This window comes from Mustela lutreola, chromosome 3, assembly GCF_030435805.1.
Source record: "Mustela lutreola isolate mMusLut2 chromosome 3, mMusLut2.pri, whole genome shotgun sequence".
Taxonomy (NCBI): domain Eukaryota; kingdom Metazoa; phylum Chordata; class Mammalia; order Carnivora; family Mustelidae; genus Mustela; species Mustela lutreola.
In genome coordinates, this window is record NC_081292.1 from 192,954,172 (window position 1) to 192,968,977 (window position 14,806).

The following is a 14,806-nucleotide window of genomic DNA, read 5'->3' on the forward strand; positions in this document are numbered from 1 at the left end:
TGTGTGTGTGTGTGTGTGTGTGTGTGTGTGTGTTTAGAGCAATAGTGGCCAAATCTCCCTGCACTAGGCCTTCCTCTATCCTGGGTGCATGCGTGTGTGTGTGTGTGTGTGTGTGTGTGTGTAGAGCAATAGTGGCCAGATCTCATGGGTGGCCAGTTGGCTTGGTGCTCCTTTAAGATGCTTATGAAGGAACATTCATGTTTTTCCTCCTTTTTTTCCTGCTTCCTGAAGAGGCTATTTTCCTCTTATCTTCATTCTTTAAGAACTAAATAAAGCTCCCACGCCTCCTGGAGTCCAGAGATAACCTCCCGCCCCAGAGCTGAGGAAGTCCACGTTAGGAAGCTATTGTCTCTCATTCCCTTGGAGCTCTCTCCTCTGCTCCCCAAGATCACAACCTGTTTTTTGTTTTTTTGTTTTTTAATTTCTACCTGTAAGGCCCCCTGAATTGATGTGAATCAGTGGCTGTTTTGCTTCTGGGTAATATTTCTCCTTATTTGACATCTTTCCTCGGTTGCCACCTCAAGTTCATTTCTCTTTAGCCCCAGCCACTAATAAAGAAGCTGAATAGAGGGTAACTCTTTGCCCACAGTTCTTTGAAGAAGAGCATTATGTCAACTGGGATGAAGATGAATCCCCTGTGAATTGGCGAAGTATAGCAGTAGTAGGCATACACAAAAGTCACCCATCCCTGAAGGGTGATAAGGCTATTGTGTGGAGAGTGTGTGTTATGGACTACATTCATCCTTAGAAATGGACAAAGAATTCTTATTGGGAAATTGCCAGAGTTCGTCTTCCTCTCTGCAGATCAACTGCCTTATTGAGGAGTTTACAACTGTCCAGCAGTTGATGTACTAGGATTAAATCTGACCATTTGTATGATTTGTATGGAGACCTATTTCAAGCCAACTGGGTATTTCTGGGAAGGACTTGTCAGAGATGGTAATTTGGTTAGCCTTTTGCTTTATTTTTCTTCACCAAATTCTATAGTTCCCAGAGCTAGAAATTTGCTGAGCAAATGGTACAAATTCTAAGACATGGTATTTGGGGGAGATTGTGATTTGGGGGGGGGGGATGTGAGTCAAAGTCCTGTGGGCTTTGGCCAAGAGTAAGTGCATTTTCAACACTGTCAGAAAAAGGGGTTGGATCTTCATTAGTGTCTCACGACCAGCAGCACCTTACGTTTCAACTGCAGTGACTGTGCTAAGAATAGAGCAGGTCCGGGAGGTGGCGTGGGGAATTGGAGTGGTCCCAAAGCAGATGAAAGGAAAGCCTGGCGTGACTGGGAGCTGGCATTCCTTAGAGGACTTTTACCTTCAGAAAAGAGGGCATCTGTAGCCCTTAGCAGGACTCTAAATCCTGTAGGTGATACAGTGTGTATAAGCCCAAGAAACCTCCCTCTTCTTATAATTCGAGAAATCAGACCACTCTAGAGGCTAAGCTGGGAGTGGGACTTACTATCTTTAAAGCATGTACCAAGTCAATTTATACTTTTATTTTGCCTATGGTGTAGACTGAAAAAGAAAATAAAAGAGTTTTTCTTTATTTGTTTGCTTTACTTATATTTAAAATTACTAGATGCCACAAAAATGTCTGTATCTCTGGCTTTGTCTGAAAAAAAATCAGAAGATCTGGTAATACTGGGCTTACATTCCCATGTGGCCATAATTTTCTGAAGCTAAATAGTAATCACTCTCCCTTTGTGATGGCCATGTGATCAGTAATTTTTCACCGTTCCCACCACTCCGTGTGGTCTCCTTAATATGAAGCCAGACCATCCATTGCCATGTATCATCACGCTTGCCCAGTTGTGTCCTCTTACAGAAGAGGAATATTTCTTCGTTTCTGAAGGTATGTGCTATGGTGAGTGCTGTGAAGTGTAAACCTGGCAGTTCACACACCTGTACCCCTGGGGCTAATAATACATTATATGTTAGTTAAATAAATAAATAAATAAAAAGGGGGAAAAAAAAAAAAAAGATAGACTCTGACAGTCCTTGACCCACTGTACTCATTTACTTTGTGGCCCAGCCTCTGAGCACATTGGGTTTTGTGATCTCTTGCTTCAGGTTTTGGTTGGGGGAGAAAACAGTGAGACTCTGCCACTTCCTCGCCATCAGATTCAACCATATAGCCCAAGGTCTGACCAGCTGCTGGAAGGATGAGGCTTGTTTCCCAGCCCATACAGCATGGGGTTGGTGGTGGTGGTCCACAGGGCTGTTTCTACTGGTGGTGATACACGGGCCATTGTTCTGCCAACTCAGCGAAGTTGCCATTTAGGGAGACTGCTTATCAGGGTAGTACCTTCAAGATGTTGGGCTGCTGAGAGGACACATTTTGATCTTTGAGTCAACCCACTTATAGGTGGTGCCCTGGAGGGTTGCTGTTGGCTTAATGCCCACGTGACTTAATTGTGCCTTTTTCAGAAGTCAAGGGAAGTGACAATAGTGGTTTGCCTAGTTCTCTGTAATGAACAAATTTCAATCATTAAGGACCTTCTAATTTAAGGTCATCTGACTACTACATAGTCATAAATACTCTCTGGGGCTGTATTACCCTTAGAATCATTTGATTCCACATTTCTAGATGTGAGTTTATCTGTTACCTTTACTATTCCTATGTGGAGCTCAGTACATGTAAATTAATAAGTATAAATTAATCATGGCTACGTATCTTGCTGGTATATTGAATTTAAATAAAACCCCCATGGTGAGGGACCTAGTCGAAATTCTAAGCACCATATATGTATGAGAATTTGAAGAAATAACAATGCTGGTTCGATTCAGGAGGAATGCGATTAGATTTCATACCATGTTAAATACTTGTTGTTGTTGTTTTTAACTTTTCTTTTTTCCTGCAAGATCTCAAAGCATAAATATAGATGCTTGTACATATATTGCTAGATGCCCAGCACACGGTGGGCAATTGGGAAAGGCAGAATAGAAGGCTGGAATGCATTGGTCACCGAAAGGTGTCTGCAGATGAAATTCTGTATCAAGAGTGCTATTTCCCTTAGGTTTCCAGGACATAGAAAGGAAAGGAAAGAGGTTTGGACCCCAGGCCAAAGCCTGTCCTTCCCCACTACCATCTGCAATCCCTCTCTTCCTCCCTCAGAGAGGCAGGATTCCTGGCGCCTGCTTTGTTACTTTCTCACAGGTGTTCACAGCTCAGGCCCAACCATACTGACTTCTGGATTCATTTTCTAGTTGCTGCCATTAAAAATCACCACAAATTTAGTATCATCTTTATTTAACTTTACAAATGATTTATCTTCTAAGTACCTTCTTATAGGTAACCTATAGGTTAGAAGGTCACTCTGGACTACAGTTAAGTTATTGGCAGGGATGTGTTCTCTTTTCTAGAAGCTCTAGGGAAAACCCATTTCCTCATCTTTTCCAGCTTCCGGAGGCTTCCGGAGGTGGCCTATATCTCTTGCCTGCTCACCCCATCCCTCCATCATCCAAGCTGTTGAGTCCTCCTATGCTGCTCTCTGTGTTCTCTTTGAATTCCCTCTTCCATTTTTAAAGATATTCTAAATGACATTGACCCAACCCAGATAATCAGGAATAATCTCCTGATTAGCAAATTAATTTCATCCACAGCCCTAATTCTCCTTTGCCATGTAACCTAACATATGTACAGTTTCCGGGGATTAGGTGTAGACATTAAGTTGGGGGGAACCCATTATTCTGCTTGCGATAATCTCCTGAAATTGACAGCTCAGTCTCCCTTCTCAGTCTATAGAGTACATGTGGCTAGAACATGGGCTCTGGGGTCACAGTGCTTAAGTTCAGATTTTGGCTCTGCCTCTTTTTAATGACTATCTTAGCTGGTAGAAGAGATAAGAATGGCATCTTTATAGAGTTCTTGTTAAGGATGTTAACTTTAAAAAGGAAATGCCTACAAAAAGAACTTCCCAACTTAGATCATCTTTCTCTGGGCTGTTTGGATGAAGGAAGGAAGAAGGGAGGGCAGCAAGGAGACGGAGAGGGAGGGAGGGAAGAAAGAGAACGGGCAGTGGGCAATACTGATGTGCCCTCAGGACCGGAGAGGTCAGGGGAGTTAATGGCTGAATTCCCTAAAGGCTGTATTGCTCTTCTGCATACTAGTGACATCAAGCACTTATTGTTAAAGAATATTTGTCACTGTTTTAGGATAAATTAAATCCCCTTTTGATGGCATTCTAAGGGATTATCCAAATATCTTGCTTATATTAAATTAGGGCCTGAAATAAGTGGGTAATAATTAGAATTATAATTATTTAATATTATTAGATTACATTATTTCCTACTGTACCTTCCCATTCTTATGTGTTTCTCATTTTGCCTTGGTTCTGTTAGTTCATTTCCTTGGGGTTCTATCCTGTACATGTGCCTATTTAAAAAATCAACACAGAGTGGGTGGAGAATGTAGGGGTCACAAGATAGGGTGGGTTTTTTGTTTGTTTTAAGAGAACAAACATGGGGAAATCCTGCATGGAACAGGAAATCTTCTAACATGAACAGGGCAGCTTGCTGACATCCTAACGAGAAACTGGACTGTGAGCATGTCTTGGGCCTTGGGAGAGTCTGGGAATATCTTCACAGGTAATAGTTGGCCAGTTTCAAGAGAAGAACCCAGAGGGAGAGCACACACTCAGAGTTAGGAATGATTGCTGTCTCGTGTGCTGATTTTACTGTGATTGTAGCCAGAGCCTTAGACTGTAAGCTGCAGGGATGTGGAAATGCCCACTCCATTAATTATACAGATGCAGAAACTTGACTCAGGCTGGTGTTAGCTTTGAAGGGTATTTATTAGCTCAACTGACTAACGAGACCAAAATTAGATTGGTCTTTAGGTTTGGCTGGATCTAGGGTCTCAGATGTTGTCATCAAGCCTCTTTCTCTCTCTTTCTATCTTACTGCCCATTTTTCTCTGTTGACTTCATTCTCAAGCAGGCTCTTTCCCACATGGCCATATGGACACCAGCAGCTTTAGCCTTCAGTCTTAATAGCACAGCAGCCCCAGTGGGAAAAGAGCTTCTCTTTTTGAATAGTTTCAGCAAGTGTTCCAGGACTGGCTCTCATGAACCTTGATGGCTCACATGACTGTCGCTTAATGACCACCATGGCCATAGCTTTAGCCTTAGGAGGAGGGTCAGCCCCATACAACTGGGAGCACAGAAGCACAGCTACCCAAGAGAAGATCAAGTTTCTGCTGCCAAAGGAAAGGGGGAGGAGTGAAGATAACCACTACCTTTGCTCTGAGGCTGAGGAAGGCACTCAGTGTTGGCCTCCAGGGATCAAGAAAACTGGGTGTTTGAAAGGGTGGGCATTCGAAAGAGGGGCTTGCATATCTGACTGGGTTTTAATCCCAAATCTTCCACTAACAAGCTACGTGACCCTCGCCTCAGCTTCATTACCACGCGTACACACAAGTGTGAAGGGTGAACACTCAGCATGGAAGGTTGCCAAGAATGGTACTAGGTCATGTTGGGGAAATGCCTAGCGCTTGCCTGCATGTTATCTTATTCTCAATAAAGTTGAGCTCACTTCTCCGTTCTTTTTCTTGACTTGGCATAAAAGAGACCTGAAGGCACCATTGGATGAAACAATTTCATCATTTTCTACCATTCTTCCGGTATACGGGCATGTCCTGTGTTCCTGAAGCACGTCCCAAGTATTAGGTTCTTCTTTAGTAATGACCACTATGATAATAGTTAACATTCACTGACATTTACCATGTGACAGGCAATATTCTAAACACATTATGTAGATCATCTCATTTAATCCTCAGAACCAGTCTATGAGGTGAGTGATTGTCCCCATTTTACTGAGGAGGAATGAAGGCACAGAGAGGTCAATATACTCAGGGTCACACAAGGATTGGAAGAGCTGGGGCTTGAATCCACGCAGTCTGACCTTGAGCTCACCTTCCCCAAACAGTGCCTAGTTTCTCAGTACATATGTACTGCCTTTCTTTGAGGTAGGGTTAATCATTTTCTAAGGGGTTCTGGAAGTTGAGTTTGTTGCCTGGACACCTCTTATATCCTTGTTGTTGTTTATATTTCCTAGGTGTTTTTCCAGGTCTGACCATCTTGCCCTCCATATGAAGAGACATATCTAAAACCCCTAAAGGCCAGAGTTGCCATGGCGTCGGCCGTTGTCTGAAGGAAATGCCGTGAGGCCGGGGGCTGGACTTCAGGCGGGGATCCATTGCCTCGCAGAAGAAAGTTCTCACTCATAAACCTCTGTGTACACACACACACACACGCAGACACACACACACAGACACGCACACACACACACACACATGCACTCACATAGACCCACACACACGCACTGTCATGCACTCAGCTATATTTAAAATATATACGTCTATTCTTTATGCCTTGCCCTTGCCAGATGGTAGAAGACGAAGAAGGAGGAAACCAGGTGAACTCAGCAAGGCAGACTGGCTGCTTACTTCAGCACTATTGGAATTATTTCCCGCTGTTGCCAATGGAAATCAAAGAAAATGGATGTGACGTCTCTGCAGGTGGACAGCAGTAAGAGGGGCTTATTTAACTTGCTTCTCAGTGCAACTTGATAGGAGAATACAACGTCGTAAAGTTGCATATGTGTAGCACTAATGTTTCTTTTTAAATAGTTGGGGGAAAATGACCTAGAAAACCAAATTGCAGTTTGGTAGCCAAAATTAACTCTTGGTTTATTTGTCCTTTGTGTGTGAAAAGTCCTACTATTCCGTGCGTCCGACTTCCTCACAGAACTGTTGATCGGTTTTGGTTCTTCTTAGTACTATTGAGATCTTTCGAGTCGATACCAACGGCCTTAGCGGCGGCAGACTCTGGAATAACACCTTACACCTTTCTGGCCTGCATTTCTCTAGACTTCACTCTCAAGGGAGGAGTTTTCTTTTCTTACTTTTTGACTCTTGCACACCATATGCACTAGGGATTCTGGAAACTTCTAGCATGACTGCAAAGTGGCCAAGAGAATAAAGTCCTTGATGATAAATCACAGTATATCCCTTGAGCCTCACCTTATTGCCAGTGCTAGATTTTTTCTTTTTAATCTCTCTGTTTTTGCTAACGAAAACTTGAAAAGCTTATTTGGAAGCTTAAATGTTTTATCTTTTCTCCATGGACTAAACCTCTCCAGGACTCTCTCGGCACCTGGATGTCCAGCTCTCGAAGCAGCCAATCAGATGGGACATCACAGTTCTGTCATCCCCCTTGAGGCATCATGACCTCAGCGCATAGTGATCAACCCGTGCTGTGAGTCATTGCTACCCTATAACCAGTTTCAGCATAGATGTCGCTAGTCTCAAAGGGCAGCTGCATATTTAACCTAACTCTGGGTTATGACCTGACAAAAAGCCAAAAATATCACTCTTTCCAGGAGTGGGGAAAATGGAGGATGCCTCCCGAGTCTAGTGGCTTCAGAAAACATCATCCTGTCTTCTTCCTCTCTCATGCCCACTGAGCTCATGCGCCCCCACTTGTTAAAACACACAATTCAAAATGCCATTGTGGGAATGAAGGGTGGACATTTAAGGAAAGGGTTGAGAAGTTTCTCTCGTGGTCTGAAAGGAGAGACACGTTTCTAATTCTTTTTGGCTAGACCCATCATGACCTGTGACCTAGAGCACCCAGGATCAACAGAGGCCTCCCATTTACTCTGCAAGCTGACTCCGAGGGGGTTCACATTCCTCACTTTCCATCCCACACACATCCAATATCGGTGTCTTCTCTACCCGCATTCTTAGCTAGCTGGCACTGGCCTCAACTCCAAAGACTGCCTTTAGGACCATTAAATGGCCTATGCAAGCAAGCGGGGTGGTTATTAGGACAGATTGTATATTTTGTATATTCTGGGACCATCCCTTCAAGACACGTCTAAAAAACAAAAAATGGCATTTGGTCCGCACATGGTTGCTGCTCCTTCCTACCAGCTGGCTCCCCTTCTGCCCTCCTTTGACTGTTTGACTCATTGACTGTTAAAATGCCACCCCATACCTATTTGGGATGCAAAACTGAAGTCTTTAAAAGGAAATAATAATATAAGAAACACAAATACATGTATGACAGCAACCTTCAAGATCCTTGGCATTTGGTTTCTCAGCTCTCTGCAACCTTTGATTTCCCTGAAATGTTGACAAGTGCCCATCAAAGGGTAAAGGAGCCTCCTGATCACAAACACGGTAGCTACCGATGGGACACCTGGGCATTCTGAGGTCCGGCCCTTAAAGTTTTCTTTCTCTTTTCCCCTTTTGCAATGTAGACCAAAAAACAAAACAACAGCAACAACAACAGCAACAACAACAACAACAAGAACAAAAACCAACAACAGCAACAACAACAACAAAACAAAAAGAAAAACCACCCTAAAACACACACACATATTAATCTGCCCATTTGCTGGAGGCAATTCTGTATATGTTAGTTGGAGGGTATTTAAAAAAAAAAAAATCAGTTTTATTCCAAAGATTTAAAACTAGACATGACTTAGAAACATTTTCTGGAGCACTGCTTGCTGACAATCTCGTAGTTCTCTACTGCGTTTGAGTGCGTTTTGTGGCCAGTCCATCAGGGCGTATCATGGGATTATATTTGAATGTGTGGTACATCCTTTCTGGATGGAGGATGTGTGAGGGACCTTAAACCTCAGCTGTATTAAACTGTAGCACCTCCAGTCAGTGCACTAGATGAAACTTTAGACACCCCAGATTTTGTTGGTTCGTTGATTTCCCTTTCTGTAGCAGCCTCCGGCATGAATGCGCGCACGTACCAGTGATGGCATTAGCCGTGGCTGCCATGATTTACAAACGTTCTCTCCCCAGCTGGAGCTGCTCTTGCCTCTCGAAATGCTATTATTAAGGGTTTATAATACTGAATTTAATTTTTGAACTGACCAATGCAAGGCTCTATTAAAAAGAAAGTTTAAAAAAAAAAACAACAAAAAGAATGCAAAAGAGTAATCATTGCTTGTTTGCTCCCTGTTGTCATCTGTGGTCTTGAAAAGTTCTCATTTGAATGTGGCAGAACAAAGGCCCTTTGGTCCTCATCAGTGTCTGAAATGTTCAGTGATTCCTCTCTCTTTTGTATCAGTGAGGTCCTTTGTACTGTGCTCCTGACCTTCCTCAGAGCGGGGCGCGCTGAACCATGATGGTGGGGCTTGCTTGCTTCAGAGTCACTTGTGGACTGTGAGAATTGGCCTGCAATTTGGTGGGTGCTAAGTTTATGGCTTTGAAACTGTTCTTCTCTAGCCTGATTGACACCTGTGAACGATTACTTATCCATAAAAGCGAGGGTAGCACCAATCATTTTGGAAGTGGATTTGCGATAAAATGTCCATCATCTCTGAAATGGCAGAGGTGGTTGGCAAGAGCCTGCGAGAGTGAAAAGGCTCTCCAAGAAATAACCGTCGGATGATACTTGGCTCCCAGGAGGACAGGTTATTTAAAACAGTGCTTTACTGGACGTTTAAAACACACTAAACCGTTGCTTTCTCATTTAAATCGTTACCTCTTGACATTCCTGGGGATCCCAAATTTGGAAGGAAAAACCTGGCGTGGTGTTTCGTGTGGTGGTTCTCTCAAGCACATTTGATCCAGGGTTCAGAGTTTGCTGTATAGAGAAAGCATGTTTCTAAGCCATTGACAATTTTCTTTATTTCAAGTTGTGCTTCTTTCTCCTGCCACATGGCTGTAAGTCAAAGACGTGGAAACATGAAATTATAATGCTTCTCCTAGCTACTGGCCTCCTGCCCCACTCATGGTTAATTGGCCCAGATTAAAGCCTGGTGGTGACGAGTCCTGTGTCCAGAAAAAGAAATGTTCAGATTCCGTGACAAAGCTGCATTTTATAAAAATATAGGAAACCCCAAGATGAACTTCATGCTGACCATTTCCTTCTCTCTGCGTGCTTTCCCTTGCAAAGCTCTTCAAGTCCCCCCTTCTCCTCCCCTCCTGTGCCCCTTGTGCCCTTTATACATCTTAGGTCGCCTGATTATAACAGGGTAAAAAGATAGTCAACCTCACGCACGATTAGCAGAACTGATTCCTATTTTTTAAAAAATCTTCTTTGAATCTAGAAGCCAGAGAAGATTTTTTAAGGACTGTAGTTGGGGATAAGCTTCCAGATTAGCCATGTGCATTTGCATCAAAGGGGGAAATGATGGGACTTTCAGGGCAGCTCACTGAGTGCATTCAGAACATTCCAGCCCGGGCCCGTAGCCCCCATGCCTGAATTCAATGGCAAAGTCATCAGAAAGTCAAAGAAGTCAAAGGAAACGAACTCCACTGGCAAGGATGGCAACATCTAGTGATCAGTTTCATTGGTTCAAAATGGTTTCCTCCGTGGAAGTCGCTTTGTAAAATGTAAAATTCGGTGCAAAGTGCTTTTGTCTTCTCTTTTGCATGAGTTGGTTTTAGGAGAAGGAAGAAGGTAGGGAAAGTCGGAGAGGTGCAACACAGTTAACTGCAAAAATCAGGTTCATCGTTTCTTTCCTTTTAAAAAAAAAAAAAAAAAAGATCTTACGAGGGCCGGCATTTCTGGCCATAATTTTGCACCCGGGTCTTTGCCAAAGTGAAAATTTGCGAAGTAGAACCTGTTTGAAATGTACTTGTGGAAGCTTTCCCTGGCCTCTTCCGGAAGTGGCCACCTGCCAAGCGTGGGGTAGGGGCAGGAGGAGGGAGTTCGAATTCTGAGTCTGGGTTGCATTTCGGTAAACATGGTGATATCTCAGTTTGGAAACCAGAGGGGCTGGCCTGAGGGTACATCAATGCCTCTTTGATGGCCTACTTTCCTCAGTGAGGATCTTTGGGAATACTTGACATGGAACAACCAAAATGTGTCCAAGGAAACGAAAACTGCTTGTCAGTGTGAGATCCCGTGACCCATGGCCTGAGGCTTCAGGGTTTTCTCTTGTTTTTAACACTCTTCAGTCCCCTCTGCTGGTTCCTCATAGATCCCGGAAAAGGGGGGAAAGTAAAGCTGCAATTCACTTTCTTCTGCGCGCCCTTCCGATAGAGTACTGTATTCTTCAGGTGTTTTGCATTTGCGTTTGTAAGTCCTCGGGAAACAGGTATCCAAAATGGCAGAGCGAACTCCTAGGCCGTCACTGCACTCATATCCCAAACCAGATACTCTTTTCAAACAGGGCTCCCTCTCAGCGGTCGTGAGGGAAGGGTGATAACGTTCTTTGTTGGGGACTGTTTATACAATTTTTTTCCACTGTAAGCTTTGGAATCGTAAATTGCTTTGACTCCAGCTTCTGTCTACTGCCATAAAATGGACCCCACGTCAGAATAATGAGGGTGGTATGTGTGCACACGCCTGGAGACGTGGGCAGATGTACCTATTGTACCTTCGCAGAAGGAAAACAGGCTACTGACGTTTAAGAGGAGTAGCCACCAGTGCCTAATATCTTTTGGGGGGGATGGATGCTTATAATGCCAGTATATTGAAACCACACTGGGAGTTCCACATGGAGGGGAGGGGCGGAGGGGGGGTGTGGGGACATTTGAATCCTAGGCCTTTGGACTGGAGGCGGAATGATTTCTGCAAATCTAGGTCCTGAAAGGCTTTGGGGCTCATTGGCTGGTTCTCAACCCTTTTGTTTTATTTTTCTTTTCCAGCATGCATTTCCTATCTAAACCCAGACTTGGTTTAACTTCCTTATCTTTCACTTCTGCTTCATTCCAGGGAGGAAAAATACACCTATTATGGCCAAGATCTCCTTGCTAACACAGAGGCAAAAATAAATGTTTAATGTTTTTGCAGCCTCCCCTTCCTTTCCATAAATCTCCGCCCCGCCCCCACCAAAACCCTTCTCTCTCATCACCCTGTCCCCACTCCCACCACACAACTCCCTAGTCTCCACGACTTTGCTTTCCAGTCTCTGTTATCCTCTTAACAGTTGCTTGAAGAAATTTGTTTTTGCACTATACATTTTCTTTTTGCCAGATGTGTCTAACAAGTGTGTTCGGAGAGACCCCCTCCCAGCCCCCTCCCCTCCCCCACCTCCCCCGGTCACATTCTCTCAGGCCTTCTCTGGTATTTATAATATATCACAGAAGTACCCAGTCTTATAGCCCTCGGTTACGCCTTTTTTTGACATTTTATTTTTTTTAAGCTTTTTATATATATATATAAATATATTACTTTGTCAAGTTTTTTTGCTGTACAAAAGTCTTAAGATTTAAAACTATTATTTGTATTATATGATGGTGGTATGTTAATGTTACAAAATTATTAATGAAGAAAAAATTTATTTTTGTTACTGGTCTGTTTCATAATTCTTTTTTAAATTGGTATATTGTAAGATATCTATGCAAAAAATGTTATGTGACGCATTTTTATTTAAGAATGTAATATGTGTAATAAACAGTAGAATGTGTTTGGCCTTGGAATGCCTTCCTGTATTTCTCCATAGCTTATTTTGTCGGGAAGAAGAAAATCCTCAAAGAGACGCAAATGGGTCCTTATATACCCCATGAGAGTTTTCATTCTCAGAGAGAGAAAGGGAAGACCGGATTATATTGGGTCATTTTTCTTGGTTGCGGAGGTTGTCAGTCATGTGTGTGTGTGTTTTATGGTTTCACTGAGGTAGCTCAATGCCCAAATAAGATGGAACTGTGAAGACAGTTCATTTCTTTGAGGGGAGGGGAGCAAATGGTTGCAGGTTATGAAAGCAATATTTTAGAATGAGGTGGATTATGGGATGTTGTTTGTTTCATGGGTTAGGAGAGGCTTATTGAAAGCAGTTTATTTGGTGAGAGACGGGGCAAGTTTGTTCTGGGACAGTGTTCAATAGGAGCATGTTTAGAAAGGATAACTGGAAGCCATCTGTGGAGGAGGGAAGAAGGGTCAAGGCCTGGGGGGCATAGGTGAGGTGAGGGGAGGAGGGAGTCTGCGTGCAGGAGATGGCTGGGAACAAAGTGAGGAAGAGAAGGCTGACCAGAGGTGGAGAACTTCCTCAGTAGCCCCATGGAGGGCAGAAAGGTGGATGCAAAAATAAGCAGCCTCAAACAGGAAAAGAGGCAGTTGAAAGCCTTAGGGGAAGTGCTCAGACCCAGAGAAGGACACTCACTAAAATCTTCTCTTCCACGCACAACCTCCAGGCAAGAACATCGAAGTAAGGAGAAAGGTCGAGAACCTAACTGATGTTATTATCCCAGCATCCCTTGCAGGGCGATTCCCCAGGAGAAGTGGTGTCGGTAACTGGAAACAACACTAAACACCTCTTTCACTTCCCGGGGACACCGCACTCCTCAAGCTTTTCTTCTCACGCTTCGGATTTGGAAACTGATACAATGGTGAGTAACTTGAGTTCCCTCATCAAATGAATCTGACAAGAAACTCTTCCTTAAATTTTCACACACACACACAAAAAACCCTCTGGTGGCAGTGACCGAACTTACTACCTTGGCACCGAGATGTCCCAGTCTCTGAACAGGAAAGCAGGTGTAAGGCCGGTTGCAGTGGGTGTGGAAGGGGTGCTGAGCGATTGTGTCCTCACCCTAATAAAACTTAAGCTACAAGGAACAGTAGGTGCTGCAGGGGCCAGGAAATTTTTGAAAATTGTAAATACCAGCTGCCACATCTCCCGAGCCAACAAGTGAACCGGGCAACAGGGCAACCTAAGGTTGACTGAAGAGAAACTCGGGGATCCAGGAGAAGAGTGCTGGCCCAGAGTCCACAGGCCAGTCCCCTGGTGCTTGGTCATACAGATACTCCATAACTAGATGAGTAACTTAATTCTCATAGCCAAGGTCATTAGCCTAGAAATTTCTTTGCAGGAGGAAGGATAAGATAGCTTTGCAGTATTAGAACAAGCATTATGGGGCGCCTGGGTGGCTCAATTGGTATGAGTGACCGGCTCTTGATTTCAGCTCAGGTCATGAAGGCAGGGCCCTGGGATCTAGCTCCATGTTGGGCTCCATGCTCAGGGGGGGGGGGGGGGGGAGTCTGCTTGAGGATTCTCCCTCTCCCTCTGCCCCTGCCCCCACTTGTGCACTCTCTCTCTCCCTCTCTCTCTAAAATAAATAAATAAATCTTAAAAGAAAGAACAAGGGTTATTATTCTGTAATAATGAGCTGACTTACAAGAGGATAGCAAATTGGACATTTTAAGTGGAGGACAACCAGCCCTGTGCTGGAATGAGGGGAGGGTAGTAAGTCCAGTCACTTCATATAAGGAAATGAGATGCTTTACATAAGGGGTTATTCTAGACAACTGAAGCTTCCACATTTAGAGACTTAACTTTTGCTTAAAGTATGTCTAAAAATACACTACCCACTTTACAACCTCTTTGAGCATCCATTTCTGCAATGCGATATAAGTTCAGGGAGGACTCCAGGCTTTGGGATGACTGACCTCACACTAAATGACTGCACACTTTACACTCAGTGCCTCTACCTTCTCTGCTGTGCCCTCCCTATTAGAAGTTAAGTGCTCTTTGGGTCAACTTCTAGCAATATGTACCTCCTTGTCAACTAGCAGATCAGAGAAACAAGCTTGGTAACTTAGTAAGGGCAAAAATAACTAGAATCCCAATTCAGGCTGTCATCTGAAAGTGTAGACTGGCTATCCTAGGGGTGTGAAGTGCATAAACCTTGTGACAGTTGTAGTCTGAGGTTGCATATCCAGTTGAGGGTACTCAGAGCTAATGAAGAGGAAACTCAGAAAAAGCAGAGCTCCGTGAAGTTGATAAATAATTGAGCATATCTAGCTTATCTTGCACTCTGATTTTAGAGTTAGAAGAGGAGAAGCAAAATTTCGAGGTGACTACTAGGTGATGGTTTTCTGGGGTTCCATGATGAGCCA

The 14,806-nt window shown here is 43.7% G+C and overlaps 1 protein-coding gene across 3 annotated transcripts in view; it reads left to right on the top strand.

Annotated features, from left to right (window-relative positions):
• The window catches only part of KLF7 (KLF transcription factor 7), a 90,528-nt gene extending 78,151 nt beyond the window's left edge, over positions 1-12,377 (top strand). For all 3 annotated transcript variants that reach the window (XM_059168255.1, XM_059168252.1, XM_059168253.1), the window contains exon 4: positions 6,051-12,377. In XM_059168255.1, coding sequence (XP_059024238.1) covers positions 6,051-6,088 — 38 coding nt within the window. In that variant the 3' untranslated portion in view covers positions 6,089-12,377. The remainder of the gene's footprint in view (positions 1-6,050) is intronic.
• Positions 12,378-14,806: the final 2,429 nt, after the last annotated feature.